Source organism: Triticum aestivum, chromosome 4A, assembly GCF_018294505.1.
Source record: "Triticum aestivum cultivar Chinese Spring chromosome 4A, IWGSC CS RefSeq v2.1, whole genome shotgun sequence".
Lineage (NCBI taxonomy): Eukaryota > Viridiplantae > Streptophyta > Magnoliopsida > Poales > Poaceae > Triticum > Triticum aestivum.
Genome location: NC_057803.1, coordinates 514,903,379 through 514,916,485, shown reverse-complemented (window position 1 = coordinate 514,916,485; position 13,107 = coordinate 514,903,379). Strand labels below are relative to the sequence as shown.

The 13,107-nt window shown below is 49.5% G+C and overlaps 1 protein-coding gene across 1 annotated transcript; it reads left to right on the top strand.

The window, feature by feature from the left end:
* Positions 1-4,279: 4,279 nt before the first annotated feature.
* On the top strand, positions 4,280-8,752 carry LOC123086659 (ABC transporter G family member 25). The gene is made up of 3 exons (XM_044508439.1): positions 4,280-4,812; positions 4,948-5,794; positions 7,337-8,752. The coding sequence occupies exons 1-3, from the start codon at positions 4,681-4,683 to the stop codon at positions 8,299-8,301; spliced, it is 1,944 nt and encodes a 647-aa protein (XP_044364374.1). The 5' UTR covers positions 4,280-4,680; the 3' UTR covers positions 8,302-8,752.
* The last annotated feature ends 4,355 nt before the right edge of the window (positions 8,753-13,107 follow it).

The following is a 13,107-nucleotide window of genomic DNA, read 5'->3' as shown; positions in this document are numbered from 1 at the left end:
GGATCTTTCATGACAAGATTCAGCAGAGCAACATTAATTTCACAAGATTCAGCATCGGTAAGAGGAGCAATCGGAGTGATAAGGAGATCATTATTGTTGATATTGGTGAAGTGACACAATTTGGTATTATCTTGAGCCATCGTGACAAACAAGCAATCCAACACATGAGCAAACAAAAAGCAAACGGGCAAAAGAGGCAAATAGAGAGGGAGGATAGAGAGAGAGAGGGGGGGCGAATAAAACGGCAAGGGTGAAGTGGGGGAGAGGAAAACGAGAGGCAAATGGCAACTAATATAATGCGTTAGATAGGGATTGTGATGGGTACTTGGTATGTTGACTTTTGCGCAGACTCCCAACAACGGTGCCAGAAATTCTTCTTGCTACCTCTTGAGCATTGCGTTGGATTTTCCCGAAGAGGAGAGGATGATGCAGCAAAGTAGCGCAAGTATTTCCCTCGGTTTTTGAGAACCAAGGTATCAATCCAGTAGGAGGCTACGCTCGAGTCCCTTGTACCTACACAAAAACAATAGCTCAACGCAACCAATGCGCTTAGGGGTTGTCAATCCTTTCACGGTCACTTACGAAAGTGAGATCTGATAGAGATGATAGATAATATTTTTGGTATTTTTGGTATAGAGATGCAAAGTAAAAAGTAAAAGGGCAAAGTAAAAGAGCAAAGCAATAATAAAGTGATGGAGATTGATATGATGAGAAAGAGACCCAGGGGCCATAGGTTTCACTAGTGGATTCTCTCAAGAGCATAAGTACTCTATGGTGGGTGAACAAATTACTGTTGAGCAATTGACAGAATTGAGCATAGTTATGAGAATATCTAGGTATGATCATGTATATAGGCATCACGTCCGAGACAAGTAGACCGACTCCTGCCTGCATCTACTACTATTACTCCACTCATCGACCGCTATCCAGCATGCATCTAGAGTATTAAGTTAAAAACAGAGTACCGCCTTAAGCAAGATGACATGATCTAGAGGGATAGTTTCATGCAATATGATAAAAAAAACATCTTGTTATCCTCGATGGCAACAATACAATACGTGCCTTGCTGTCCCTTCTGTCACTGGGAAAGGACACCGCAAGATCGATCCCAAAGCTAAGCACTTCTCCCATGGCAAGAAAAACCAATCTAGTAGGCCAAACCAAACTGATAATTCGAAGAGACTTGCAAAGATAACCAATCATACATAAAAGAATTCAGAGAAGATTCAAATATTATTCATAGATAGACTGGATCATAAACCCACAATTCATCGGTCTCAACAAACACACCGCAAAAAGAAGATTACATCAAATAGATCTCCACGAGAGAGGGGGAGAACATTGTATTGAGATCCAAAAAGAGAGAAGAAGCCATCTAGCTACTAAATATGGACCCGTAGGTCTAAAGTAAACTACTCACACTTCATCGGAGGGGCTTGGATGATGATGTAGAAGCCCTCCGTGATCGATGCCCCCTCCGGCAGAGCTCCGGAACAGGCCCCAAGATGGGATCTCGTGGATACATAAAGTTGCGGCGGTGGAATTAGGTTTTTGGCTCCATCTCTGATCGTTTGGGGGTACGTAGGAATATATTGGAGGAAGGAGTACGTCGGTGGAGCTTTGAGGGGCCCATGAGACGGAGGGTCCAAATCTCCTGGGTCTTATCTGATGAGAAAATCGTGTTCCCGAAGGTTTCATTCCGTTTGGACTCCGTTTGATATTCTGTTTTCTCCGAAACACTGAAATACGCAAAAAAACAGCAATTCTGAGCTGGGCCTCCGGTTAATAGGTTAGTCCCAAAAATAATATGAAAGTGGAAAATAAAGCCCAATATAGTCCAAAACAGTAGGTAATATAGCATGAAGCAATCAAAAATTATAAATACGTTGGAGACGTATCACGCGACATATCTAGTTCAGCGTGCGGGCTGAAATGCCATAGATATCGTGCGTCGCTTATTTGTTGCGCCCGCTCCCGCGCGCTGGACTCTCGAGCGCTCGCTCACAACTTCACCTACCCCATCCAGCCGCTGCGCCGCCGCCGCCCGCGCCACCCCATTTATTCCGGCGACCGTTCCAGCGCTTCCCTGGCCTATCCCTGCGCCGCGGCGGCTTCCTCCATCTCCCTCTAGTCACCGCCACCCGTCGCGCGCGGCAGTCCTCCGACGAACAGTGCCCGACCGCTCACTGCCGCTCGGCGCCCGCAAAGAGTTCGACAAAACGCCTGCAAGGTATGTATTGCTCAAACTTAACAGATTTTACATGAATTTGGTGCATGTTGATTGTAGTTTTTATAGCCTAGTTTATATTGAACATTGTACATGAGTTCGTCGTATGATTCTTCCGAAGAAGAATTTTATATGGAAGAGGAGGAGGATCTTGCAATGATCCTAGCTATGCACATTAATAAAAAAACCAAAGCACGGTGGTTCGGTTTTGGATCGATGGAAAATTTGGAGGAATAGGATCGATGCCCACAACAGATTGATGAGGCACTATTTTGTGGAGAATCCCACATACCCGGAGTCGTACTTTCGTCGCCGGTTTAGGATGAGCACCGAATTGTTCAGGTGCATTGCAGAGAAACTAGCGAGCCATGACCGATTTTTTCAGCAAAGAAGGAATGCCGCCGGAGAGCTCGGGCATAGCACCTTTCAGAAGGTGACAGCCGCTTTGCGTATGTTGGCATACGGTATCCCGGCGGATCTCGTTGATGATCACTTGGACATGGGTGAGAGCCAAGCCATCATGTGTGTCAAACGCTTCGCAGTTTGAATTGTGCAAGTGTTTGGCCATGAGTATTTGAGATCTCTCAATGCCGAAGACGCAAGGCTATTGGAGATGAACAAAGCTTGCGGCTTCCCGGGTATGCTTGGCTCAATAGATTGCATGCATTGGAGTTGGAAGAATTGTCCAAAGACATGGCATGGGCAATTCCACGACCAAAAAAAGGCTTCCACTATAATCCTTGAAGCGGTGGCCGATCAAGAGACTTGGATTTGACATGCCTTTTTTGGAATGCCTGGATCTTTGAATGACATCAACATTGTCAACCGGTCACCAACTGATGAATAAGATTGCAAATGATGAACTACCACCGATGCAGTTTATAGCAAATGGTCGTACATACAACTATGGCTACTATCTTGCGGATGGCACCTATCCAAAGTGGCAAATATTTGTGAAGCCGTTGAAAAAAAATGGAAGGTAAGAAAAATCTTGATTTCCACAATGCTCAGGCGGCGGCTAGAAAGGATGTGGAGAGAGCTTTTGGGATTTTGCAAGCCCAATTTGCTATTGTGAGAGGACCGGCTACATTTTAGGATCAAAAGATGCTTTGGTACATCATGCACATTTGTGTGATCATGCACAACATGATCATCGAGAATGAGCATGACTAAGATGTAGACTACTCTCAGTATGAGCTTTTGGGACATCCCGTGCGAGTGTGGCGGAGGGCTAAAAGGATGGCCCGTTTTGTTGCCTCCTATCATGCCATTCGACGTCCCGCGGCGCATGATAATCTTCAGAAGGATCTCATCGAGGAGTGGTGGGCTTGGAATGACCGACAAAGAGCATCATGTTTTATGCCTTTGATGTTGTATTGTTGAATTATTTGTTGTATTGAACGATAAACTATTTGTTTGAGTTGTAATAACGAAATTGAACTATTTATTGTTGATTTATTTTGTTTGTATTTAACCTTTTTGCTTGTGTTTGAAGCGCACATATTGTTTGTGCGAGAGTCGGGCGCGCTGAATTTGTGTACGCTGCTGGAGCCAGCGCGGTCCGCCACGTCAAATCAGACGATGAACACGCGGCAAAGTAGTTTTTAGCGTGCCGCGTTGGGCTGCTGTTGAAGATGCTCTTATAAAACTAAACGGAGGGAGTAACAAACATTGCATTTTCTAGGCCTAGGTGCGCACAATATTTTGTGAAAAATCACGCTGGAGGACGTCCAGCGGCTCAGTCGACTGAGAAACACCAATTCGACAAGTCAATAGTCACTTTGTAAAATCGGCGACCGCGGCTGTTGTTAATAATAACCGCCCCGGCACAGTAGGAGGTCCGGGATCGGCCGTGCTGCCCGTGGTGGGGCGCGCACGCAGACGCAGGTGCGCTCCGCTGATGCCACCGCACCACCTCGCGCACCATCCTCTCGCGCGCGCGCTTTTCTTCCTCCTCGCTTCGATTTCCCGAACCGAATCAAAAGCAGCCAGCCGCGACGTGTGCTCGCTCACCTCTCTTCCCTTCCCTTCCACGGCGGCCCCAGCGGCGCCGGTCCAACCAAAAAGGCGGGGCGGGGCGGGGGCATGGGTGCCGCGCGCCAAAAGCGCACCGCCGCCGGTGGGCCCGCCGCTCCACTCGCCGCGCCCCGAGCGCCACGTGCCCCGTCCCCTCCGCCGGTGACGTGGCCCTCACCACCTCCATGTCCATGTGCCATGGCCGACCCCTCCTTTATATACCCCTCCAGCCTCCCACACCCCCTTCGATCTTCTCATACCCGATCGATCACCACCACCATCCCGCCCCATCCCGCTCGAGCGAGCTCGCGCCAACCACCACCACTCCCGCTCGTCTCGCCGTCGGACTTCCACTTGCGCTTTGCCGTCAGCGTCGTCTCCGCTGGTCGTGTCGATCGTGTGGCGTCGAGCGAAATTAAGTCCGAGCCGCGACCGCGATGCCTCCGAACGGGCAGACCGTGCATGGCGGTGGCGGCGGCGGCTTAGTCTCGCCCACGGCCGCCACGCCGGTGCCGTCGTCCAAGATGGACTGCTTCCTGTCGTCCGTCTGCACGCCGCTGAATCTCCAGGTACGTACGTACGCAAGGAGATCGCTACATGCACGGCCGATCGTACTGCTGCTGCATGCGCGCCAACGGTTTGAACTTTGAGTCGCCGACTTGTTTATAACGGCGGGCGGGCGGGCGCTTGATGGTTTGTTGCAGTTCATCGACGTCGCGTACCGCGTGAAGGTGGAGAGGACGGCCGGGCCGGCGAAGGAGCCGCCGGGAAGGATATCGCACTCGGGTGGTGGTGCCGGCGGCCTCGGCGGCGTGTCGGCGGCCGTTGAGGAGAGGACGATACTCAAGGGGATCACCGGCGAGGCGCGGCCCGGGGAGGTTCTGGCCGTGCTAGGCCCGTCCGGCAGCGGCAAGTCGACGCTCCTGTCCATCCTCGGCGGCCGCCTCGCCGGCCGCTACTCGGGCACGGTCCTGACCGGCGGGCGCGCCCCGTGCCGCGCCGTGCAGCGCTGCACGGGGTTCGTCGCCCAGGACGACATCCTCCACCCGCACCTCACCGTCCGCGAGACGCTCGCCTTCTGCGCCATGCTGCGCCTCCCCGCCACCGCCCCGACCTCCGCCAAGCTGGCCGCCGCCGACGCCGTGATCGCGGAGCTGGGCCTCGGCGCCTGCGCCGACACCATCGTGGGCAACGCGTTCGTGCGCGGCGTGTCCGGCGGCGAGCGGAAGCGCGTGAGCATCGGGCACGAGCTGCTGGTGAACCCGAGCCTGCTGGTCCTGGACGAGCCCACCTCCGGGCTGGACTCCACCGCCGCGTCCCGCCTCGTGGCCACGCTCTCGGCGCTGGCGCGCAGGGGGCGCACGGTGGTGCTGTCCGTGCACCAGCCGTCCAGCCGCGTGTACCGGGCCTTCGACTCCGTGCTGCTCCTCTCCGAGGGGAGCTGCATGTACCACGGCCCCGGCCGCGACGCCATGGACTACTTCGCCTCCGTCGGCTTCGCGCCGGGCTTCCACGTCAACCCCGCCGACTTCATGCTCGACCTCGCTAACGGTGAGTACTTACACCAGTAATTAACTGCCGCTTCTACCATTAGCAACTTGTTCTTTCCATGAAACTAGCTAACTAGAGTAAGAATAGAAATCTAGATTCACCGAAGCACTAGACAATCTAACCGAGGAAGAAACTGAAAGCTAGGCAGCAGGAATAGTACCGCACGTACATGTTTATGTCCCCCTTTTAGCATCGCGGATGACTAGATTTTTGGATTAGTGATGATGACACTGGAGACGGGCAAAACAAATCCGGGAGGCGAGTGTGGAGTGCACCCAACAAAAAAGATCGGGAGAGAGGAGGTGCACAACCAAAAAGAGCGGTGAGAGTGCCCTAGATAGCTAGCTAGTACTCCTATTTTGCGCAAAGCACTTTAATTATGGCTGAATAATCGCACCCACCGGACACATGTCACGGAGGGGTCCCATCGGCGGGACGCTGCTAGTGGGGCTGCACATCATAATACTGGACCGATGTCGATATCTACATCCCCTCGCCCGCTCCACAGTCCAGTGCGTCCCTCCTACTCTACTCCCTCCGTTTCGAATTACTTGTCGCAAGTATGGATGTATCTAGATGTATTTTAGTTGTAGATACATCCATTTCTACGACGAGTAATTTGGAATGGAGGGAGTACTTGTCTTCTCCGGCGTAGTGTGGTGTAACCGCTGTCTAATCAACCTGCCCGCGTTTTTGGCGACCGCGCTTGCCATTTTCACGGGTGATTTGACCTATGCCGTTGTCTTTTACAAGTTTTCCGAAGAAGATAAAGAAAATCCCGAGCACATCTCTAGCCATTTGCGCGGATCATCAAGATCCCATCACGCTAACCTCACTTTATGCACGGATTGGAGGCTTGCTGAAACTGCATGTGTTTTCGGTGCTGTACGTACTTTTCATCAGACAAGTGAATGAAGAAATGAATACTAGTTGACACGTAGGTAGATTAGATCCGTCCGACACCGGTGGCAGCTTTCAGTTGGATCCGTTCCCGGCTGTGGCAGCTAGCGTCGTCTTTCCCGTGGCGCGTTAGCACCGGCCACCTCACCGCACCTGAGATGAGGATGAGGATGAGGAGGAAGGAGAAGCGGATCCCGGGGGCAACCACCGTCGATATTGTTCCGAGCAGAGAGCCTGTGTCGCTACAGTTGGAGATATACCGCCCCCGCTTTAATTAGACAGGAGGAATCATTCATTTTCTCGGTGCAATTCTGCGCCCTTTCGAGATAGAAGAAAGGGATGGATGGAAGAGCCCTCTTCTTTTCTGCTGCTTGGCTTGGCTTGGCTTGGCTTGGCACGGCACCAACCTGTTCTGTTGAGTGCACCGGCACATCAGAGCACGGCGAGCACGTACGCGAAACTCGTTCTGATCCGTTCACTGCTACGTCCGGTAGATTCCGCAAGCGCAAACTGAACGTTCACGCGCCCATCGTTGTCGCTGTTTGATGATCATGATGCCCATTATCGCCAACTTTTCTTTTCTAAACCACGTGAAAGGTTGTGTTTTCTGACTGTTCGATGTGTGTGTGTGTGTGTGTGCAGGCTTTGCGCAAGCGGAGTACAGCGATCGCCCGGCGGAGGGAGGCAGCGTCAAGCAGTCGCTCATCGCGTCCTACGCCAGGGAGCTCGCCCCCAAGGTCAAGGCCGCCATCACCGCCGGCGCGCACGTCGACGAGAATGGCCACGCCGGCGCGGGCGAGCAGCCGCTGGAGAGCTGCAGCGGGTCTGGGTGCACCAGCTGGACCAACCAGTTCACCATCCTGCTCCGCCGCAGCCTCAAGGAGCGCCGCCACGAGACCTTCACGTCGCTCCGCCTCTTCCAGATCATCGCGCCGGCGCTGGTGGCGGGGGCCATGTGGTGGCGCTCCACGCCACTGGAGGTGCAGGACCGGATGGGCCTCCTCTTCTTCATCTCCATCTTCTGGGGCGTCTTCGCCTCCTTCAACGCCGTCTTCGCCTTCCCGCAGGAGCGCCCCGTCCTCGCCCGCGAGCGCGCCTCCGGCATGTACTCCCTCTCCTCCTACTTCATGGCCAGGATGGCCGGCGACCTGCCCATGGAGCTCGCCCTGCCCGCCGCCTTCACCCTCATCGTCTACCTCATGGCGGGGCTCAACCCGGCGCCCGCCGCCTTCGCGCTCACCCTCCTCGTCATCCTCTCCTACGTGCTCGTCGCCGAGGGGCTCGGGCTCGCCATCGGCGCCCTCATGATGGACGCCAAGCGCGCCTCCACGCTCGCCACCGTCATCATGCTCGCCTACCTCCTCACCGGCGGCTTCTACGTCCACAACGTGCCCATCTTCATGATCTGGGCCAAGTACTCCTCCTTCACCTACTACTGCTACCGCCTGCTCATCGCCGTGCAGTACAGCGGCCACCTCGCCCAGCTGCTCCCGCTCGACTCCACGCACGGCGAGGCCGGCACCTGGACCTGCGTCGGAGCCCTCGTCGCCATGTTCTTCGCCTACCGCCTGCTCGCGTACTTCGCCCTGCGCCGGGTCAGGACGTGATCCACACACACACACTCTCTCTCTCTCTCTAGCGGAGCAGGCGTCGAGCAATTAACCATTCCGGCCAGGCCACAGGCAGGATATATAAGTAACGGACTACTCCGGCCAGCGCGCGCGCGCACGGCGACTGAATTGAATTGATCCGTGTGTGACGGCCGTCGCTGGCGTCTGGGAAGATGGCTCCACCTACGTACGCGGTGCTGGACTGACCAAGGGGTTCTAGTTGTCAGTAGCCACATCTTCTTCTTCTTCTCTTGCTATTTGTTCCCCCTTTTCCGTTCTGTTGCTTGGTTTCGTTTCTTGCTGGATCAACAAGTCTCTTCCGGCAAGCCAATTACGATTAACCCGGTGTAATGTTATTCCTCTCTCTCTCTCTCTCTAATGAGATCGATTCATTACAATCATTATCGATGATGAATGTGTGAGAGAATGCAAATTGCTTCCTTTGAAACATACTAATGGCGGAGATCGGTCACAATCGATGTGCTGCTAAATCTGAGCCCCGTTAGCATCCCTCACTCCTCAGTGGAAATGATTCGGTACAGTTAAACTAAAACACCGTGAATTCGCATCGTATGCTCTTGACAATGCGTACAATATTGAAACCATTTTTTATAGCATTATTATGTGCATAATAGTGAAAAGAAAACGTACCCTTCTCTACCATTGTACCTACCCTTTCTGTATACAGGATGTTCATTTGTAGATCATGCACGGTACATTGGTAATCCCGCTACCACTTTCGCCAAACCGTAAGCGTTCTCAATTTGAGGTTCGCTTTCATCCTTCAAGCGAGCATCTTCGAACATTTTGAGATATGCAATAAATATCTACATGATTTTGTTTTTATAAAACATGTGAACATTTTCTAAAAGTTGGTGAACAACATTCTAAATAAGTGAAGGTTCTCTAAAAATACGTGAACAGTTTAAAAATGGGCATCATGTAAAAAAGGTACATCGTGAACTAAAGAATGTTCATAGTACATTTGAAAATGCTCATTCCACGTTCGCCAAATCGTAAACGTTCTCCATTTCAGGTTTGCTTTCATCCTTGAAACGAGCATCATCAAACATTTTATTTAGGGTAGCATCCTTGACTAGGGCACTATAGCAATATGCAGAACACACCTTGAATTTTGCAAATTTTGTTTAAAAATTCACCTTCAAAAAACTTTGTTCGAAATTTGCAAACTTTGTTTAAAAATTCAGCTTTTAAGAAAATTGTAATATATTCATATTTTATTTGCTTATTACAGGATATTTTGAAAAATCGTGTTTGAATAGATTATTCAGAATTTTCAAAAATCACACTTTTCTTGAAAAATGTATAAATCTTCAAAATTTAGAAATATTTTCTGGAATTTCCATTCTTGTTTACACATTTAAAAATGTTCATGCTCAAAATTTGTATACGTTTTTCAAAAAATGCGTGGAATTAAGAATCCTTGTAATCTGAATAAACTATCATAAAAAAATCATGTTTTCAAAAAAGTTTCATGCATTTCAAAATTTGTTCGAGTTTTCCATTATTTTTTGAATTTCAGTCATTATTTGTGTTTAAATTGTTTTTTCACAATGGCAAGAAATATCCAAAAGAAAAAATCAGAGTGTTCGAATCGGTTGCTTCCATTAGTTCTTAGACTTCGGCACTGCTCTTTGTTCACTTATAATCGTTAGCTCCACTGGCTCACATCACACCTTCAAAAGTATAAGTGGTCTCTAGTTCTACTCCATGTGATGGCATTCGTTTTTTGTATTTTTTCCACATCATACCGCTGCACGCATTTTAGAAGAAACATCGTACCGCTACACGCCAATGGGTCAGGCCATTCAGGGCTCCGTGCTGCGTTGCAAGCTTATTTGATGCAAAATGCATGAAATAGGAGCCCCCCAGGAGCACTATGGACGAAGAAATGTCCAGAAAATTTCAAAGTGTTCGAATCTGCCGCTTCCGTTAGTTCTTAGACTTCGGCGCTGCTTTTGGTTCACTTCTAATAGTTAGCTTGGCTGGCTCACTTCTTCAAAAGTATAAGTGGTCTCTAGTTCGACTCCATGCGAGGGCATCCGTTTTTGTAATTTTTCACATTGTACCATTGCATGTATTCTAGAAAAAACATCGCACCGTTGCACACCAACGGGTCGGGCCATTCGGGGTTCCATGTTGTGTTGCAAGCTTATTTGGCACAAAATACATCAAATTGGAGCTCCCTAGGAGCACTGTGCACGAATGCCCGCGGACCGGACCAGCCCATTCATTATCGAACGTGGGCATTTGCATGCCTATCTTACCTGGGTGTCGCTCACACGAGAATATGTTATTTCATGCTTTAGAGCATCTACAACCACATACAGCTAAACTAGCCCCTCATACGCCCACAGACATGATCGGTGTCCACGGATCGGACCAACTCATTCAATAATTAGACCTGCACATTCAGTTTATATTTGCAAAAGAATGACGCAATTAATCACAAACCTCCCACAGCCCCGGGGCGAGTCTACGGGAGCTCTTGTTAAGCCAAGGCCCATGGCCAGAGCCCAGCAGTCGCCCAGTTTCTAGCAAAGCAACAAGGCACGCCTGGGATCTGCCCAGAGAACGGCCCAGATTTAGATAAAAAAACTGGTAAAACTTGTCAAATCTCAAAATTTATGGACCTAGATCAGAATCCATCTATTTAGGCAAGAATTAGGCAGTTTGCCCGGATTGGAGATGGTTTTTAGGCCGACTTCCTCATATGCGGCTTGCGCCTGGTTACGCTTGGCAAGCACACACCTGTGCCTTTTCTCCTTTTGTCTCCGTCTCGTCAACTGAGTACGTAGACCCAGTCTCATACGTGCATGTGGGCAGGCGTTACCGAAGGTTTTGTTAATCATGTGTGCTTCAGACTACACTGGTTAATGTATGCGTGCGTGCACTTTTTGGTACGTAAGTATGTACGCGCACTTTACGGTATGTATATACTTCCTCATTTTGCTCCGTACCATAGTTTAATATAAACTACATACAGATTTACATAGACATATTTTAAAGTGTAGATTTACTCATTTTGCTCCGTATGTAGTTCATATTGGAATCTTTAAAAAAGACATATATTTAGGAACATGGCCTTTCCCTCCCACCTACAGCCAATGAAAATGAACAAATTTAATGATTGTTGGTACTTGGTAGATTGGAAATATTTATACCTAGAAACCCCAACAACACATAATTGGCCTTAAGTTTGCATTTACATTGTTCGGTTTTTATGCTTAGAAGTTGAAGTAATTACCAAATCTTTTTTAGGGTCTAATCTTTTTAATTAGCGAGAGAGTTTCGGATCTATTTGAGCATTCATCTACCCCAACCATATTATTGATCCAAGTATCATGTCTCCTTCATTTTAGATACAAGTATCATGTATCCTTGATACATATTGAATTAATGTCACTCATGCCGCGGGGCATCGTCTAGTATATATAGTTATTAATCGGCGATATATAGTTTGCAGTCCGGATTGTTAGATGATGTACAGAATACCGTTCTTGTTTGTCTACGAGATCACGATGTACTCGCAAGTTCCTGTCAGAGCCGACTCAACAAACGTACCAAATGACACGATCAAGAGTGAGCCGGATGCAAGAATGTGGTGATATTACTACCGGCGGAGAGCACCAACAGACAACACGTCGAAAGAGCGAGGGCGCTGCATGACGTGTGTCACAGTGGGAGCGTGAGAAATGGCGGGACGGAGAAGCAGCGGCGCGCGTGGCCCTCTTTTGCCGGGTATCCGCTGGGATGGTGATACGACATGGCGCGCGATTGTGGTCGGGACCGGCATTTTACGTGCAGCAATAGGAGGCTACTTATTTTTTTTTTGAGTATCAGTACAAACACAAGCGCTCATATACACGCGCATACACTCACCTTTATGAACGCACACACGCACACCCTATCTCTACGAGCACCTCCGAGAGACTGAGCCGGCATATCATCTTGAGATTTACGAAGTCATCGTAGGCGTTTCGTCGTCAACGGAAACGTCTCCTCCCACTGAAAGCGCATCGCCGGAAATTCTAAAATAAATCTAGGAATAATGCGAGCACCAGGATTTGAACCTGATGGGTTGGGAATACCACTATCCACCTAATCAACTCAACTACAGGTTGATTCGCAATAGAAGGCTACTTCTAATTGTGTGGTGCATGCACGCACGCAGAGTTGCGTGGGTACGTGCACCACGTTTTGATGGGTTTCGCTTTACAAGTTTCTTCTCGTGGGTTTGGCCAGGGTTCAGTCACTCGGTTAGTGCTGTCCTCCAGCAGCAGCTCCGGCCGTCAGCCGCTGTCCCGTCGTCAACGAAGAGCTAGGAGAGATAGCGTGCCGGAACTTATTATTCCATCCACCGTTTACTCTCTTTGTGAGAAATATGTAAAGTCTTTTGATTAAGAATGTGTCAACCGTATGTTGATTATATACTTAAAAACATCAGTGTAGTTGAATTCTCATTGAAAAGCACTTTCGAACGGTATTGATTACCCACAAAATATACTGCCTTTATTTTTATGTTTGTAGATGGAGGAAGAACGCACTGGTACTTCTAGTATACTTCGCTACTACAAATTTCTTCCTTCATTTTTCGTTTTTTCGTATAGGATGCAAGCTCTGTTCCAACTTCCTCGTCACATGCGTAACGTCGTCAATGGCACTCCAATCGGCGGATACATGAATTGGATCATGCTCGTCCACATGCATGACTGATTGACTCTACCTAGGATATACACTGACCGGACACACAATTGTTGACTCTCATCTTAGCCATGCATG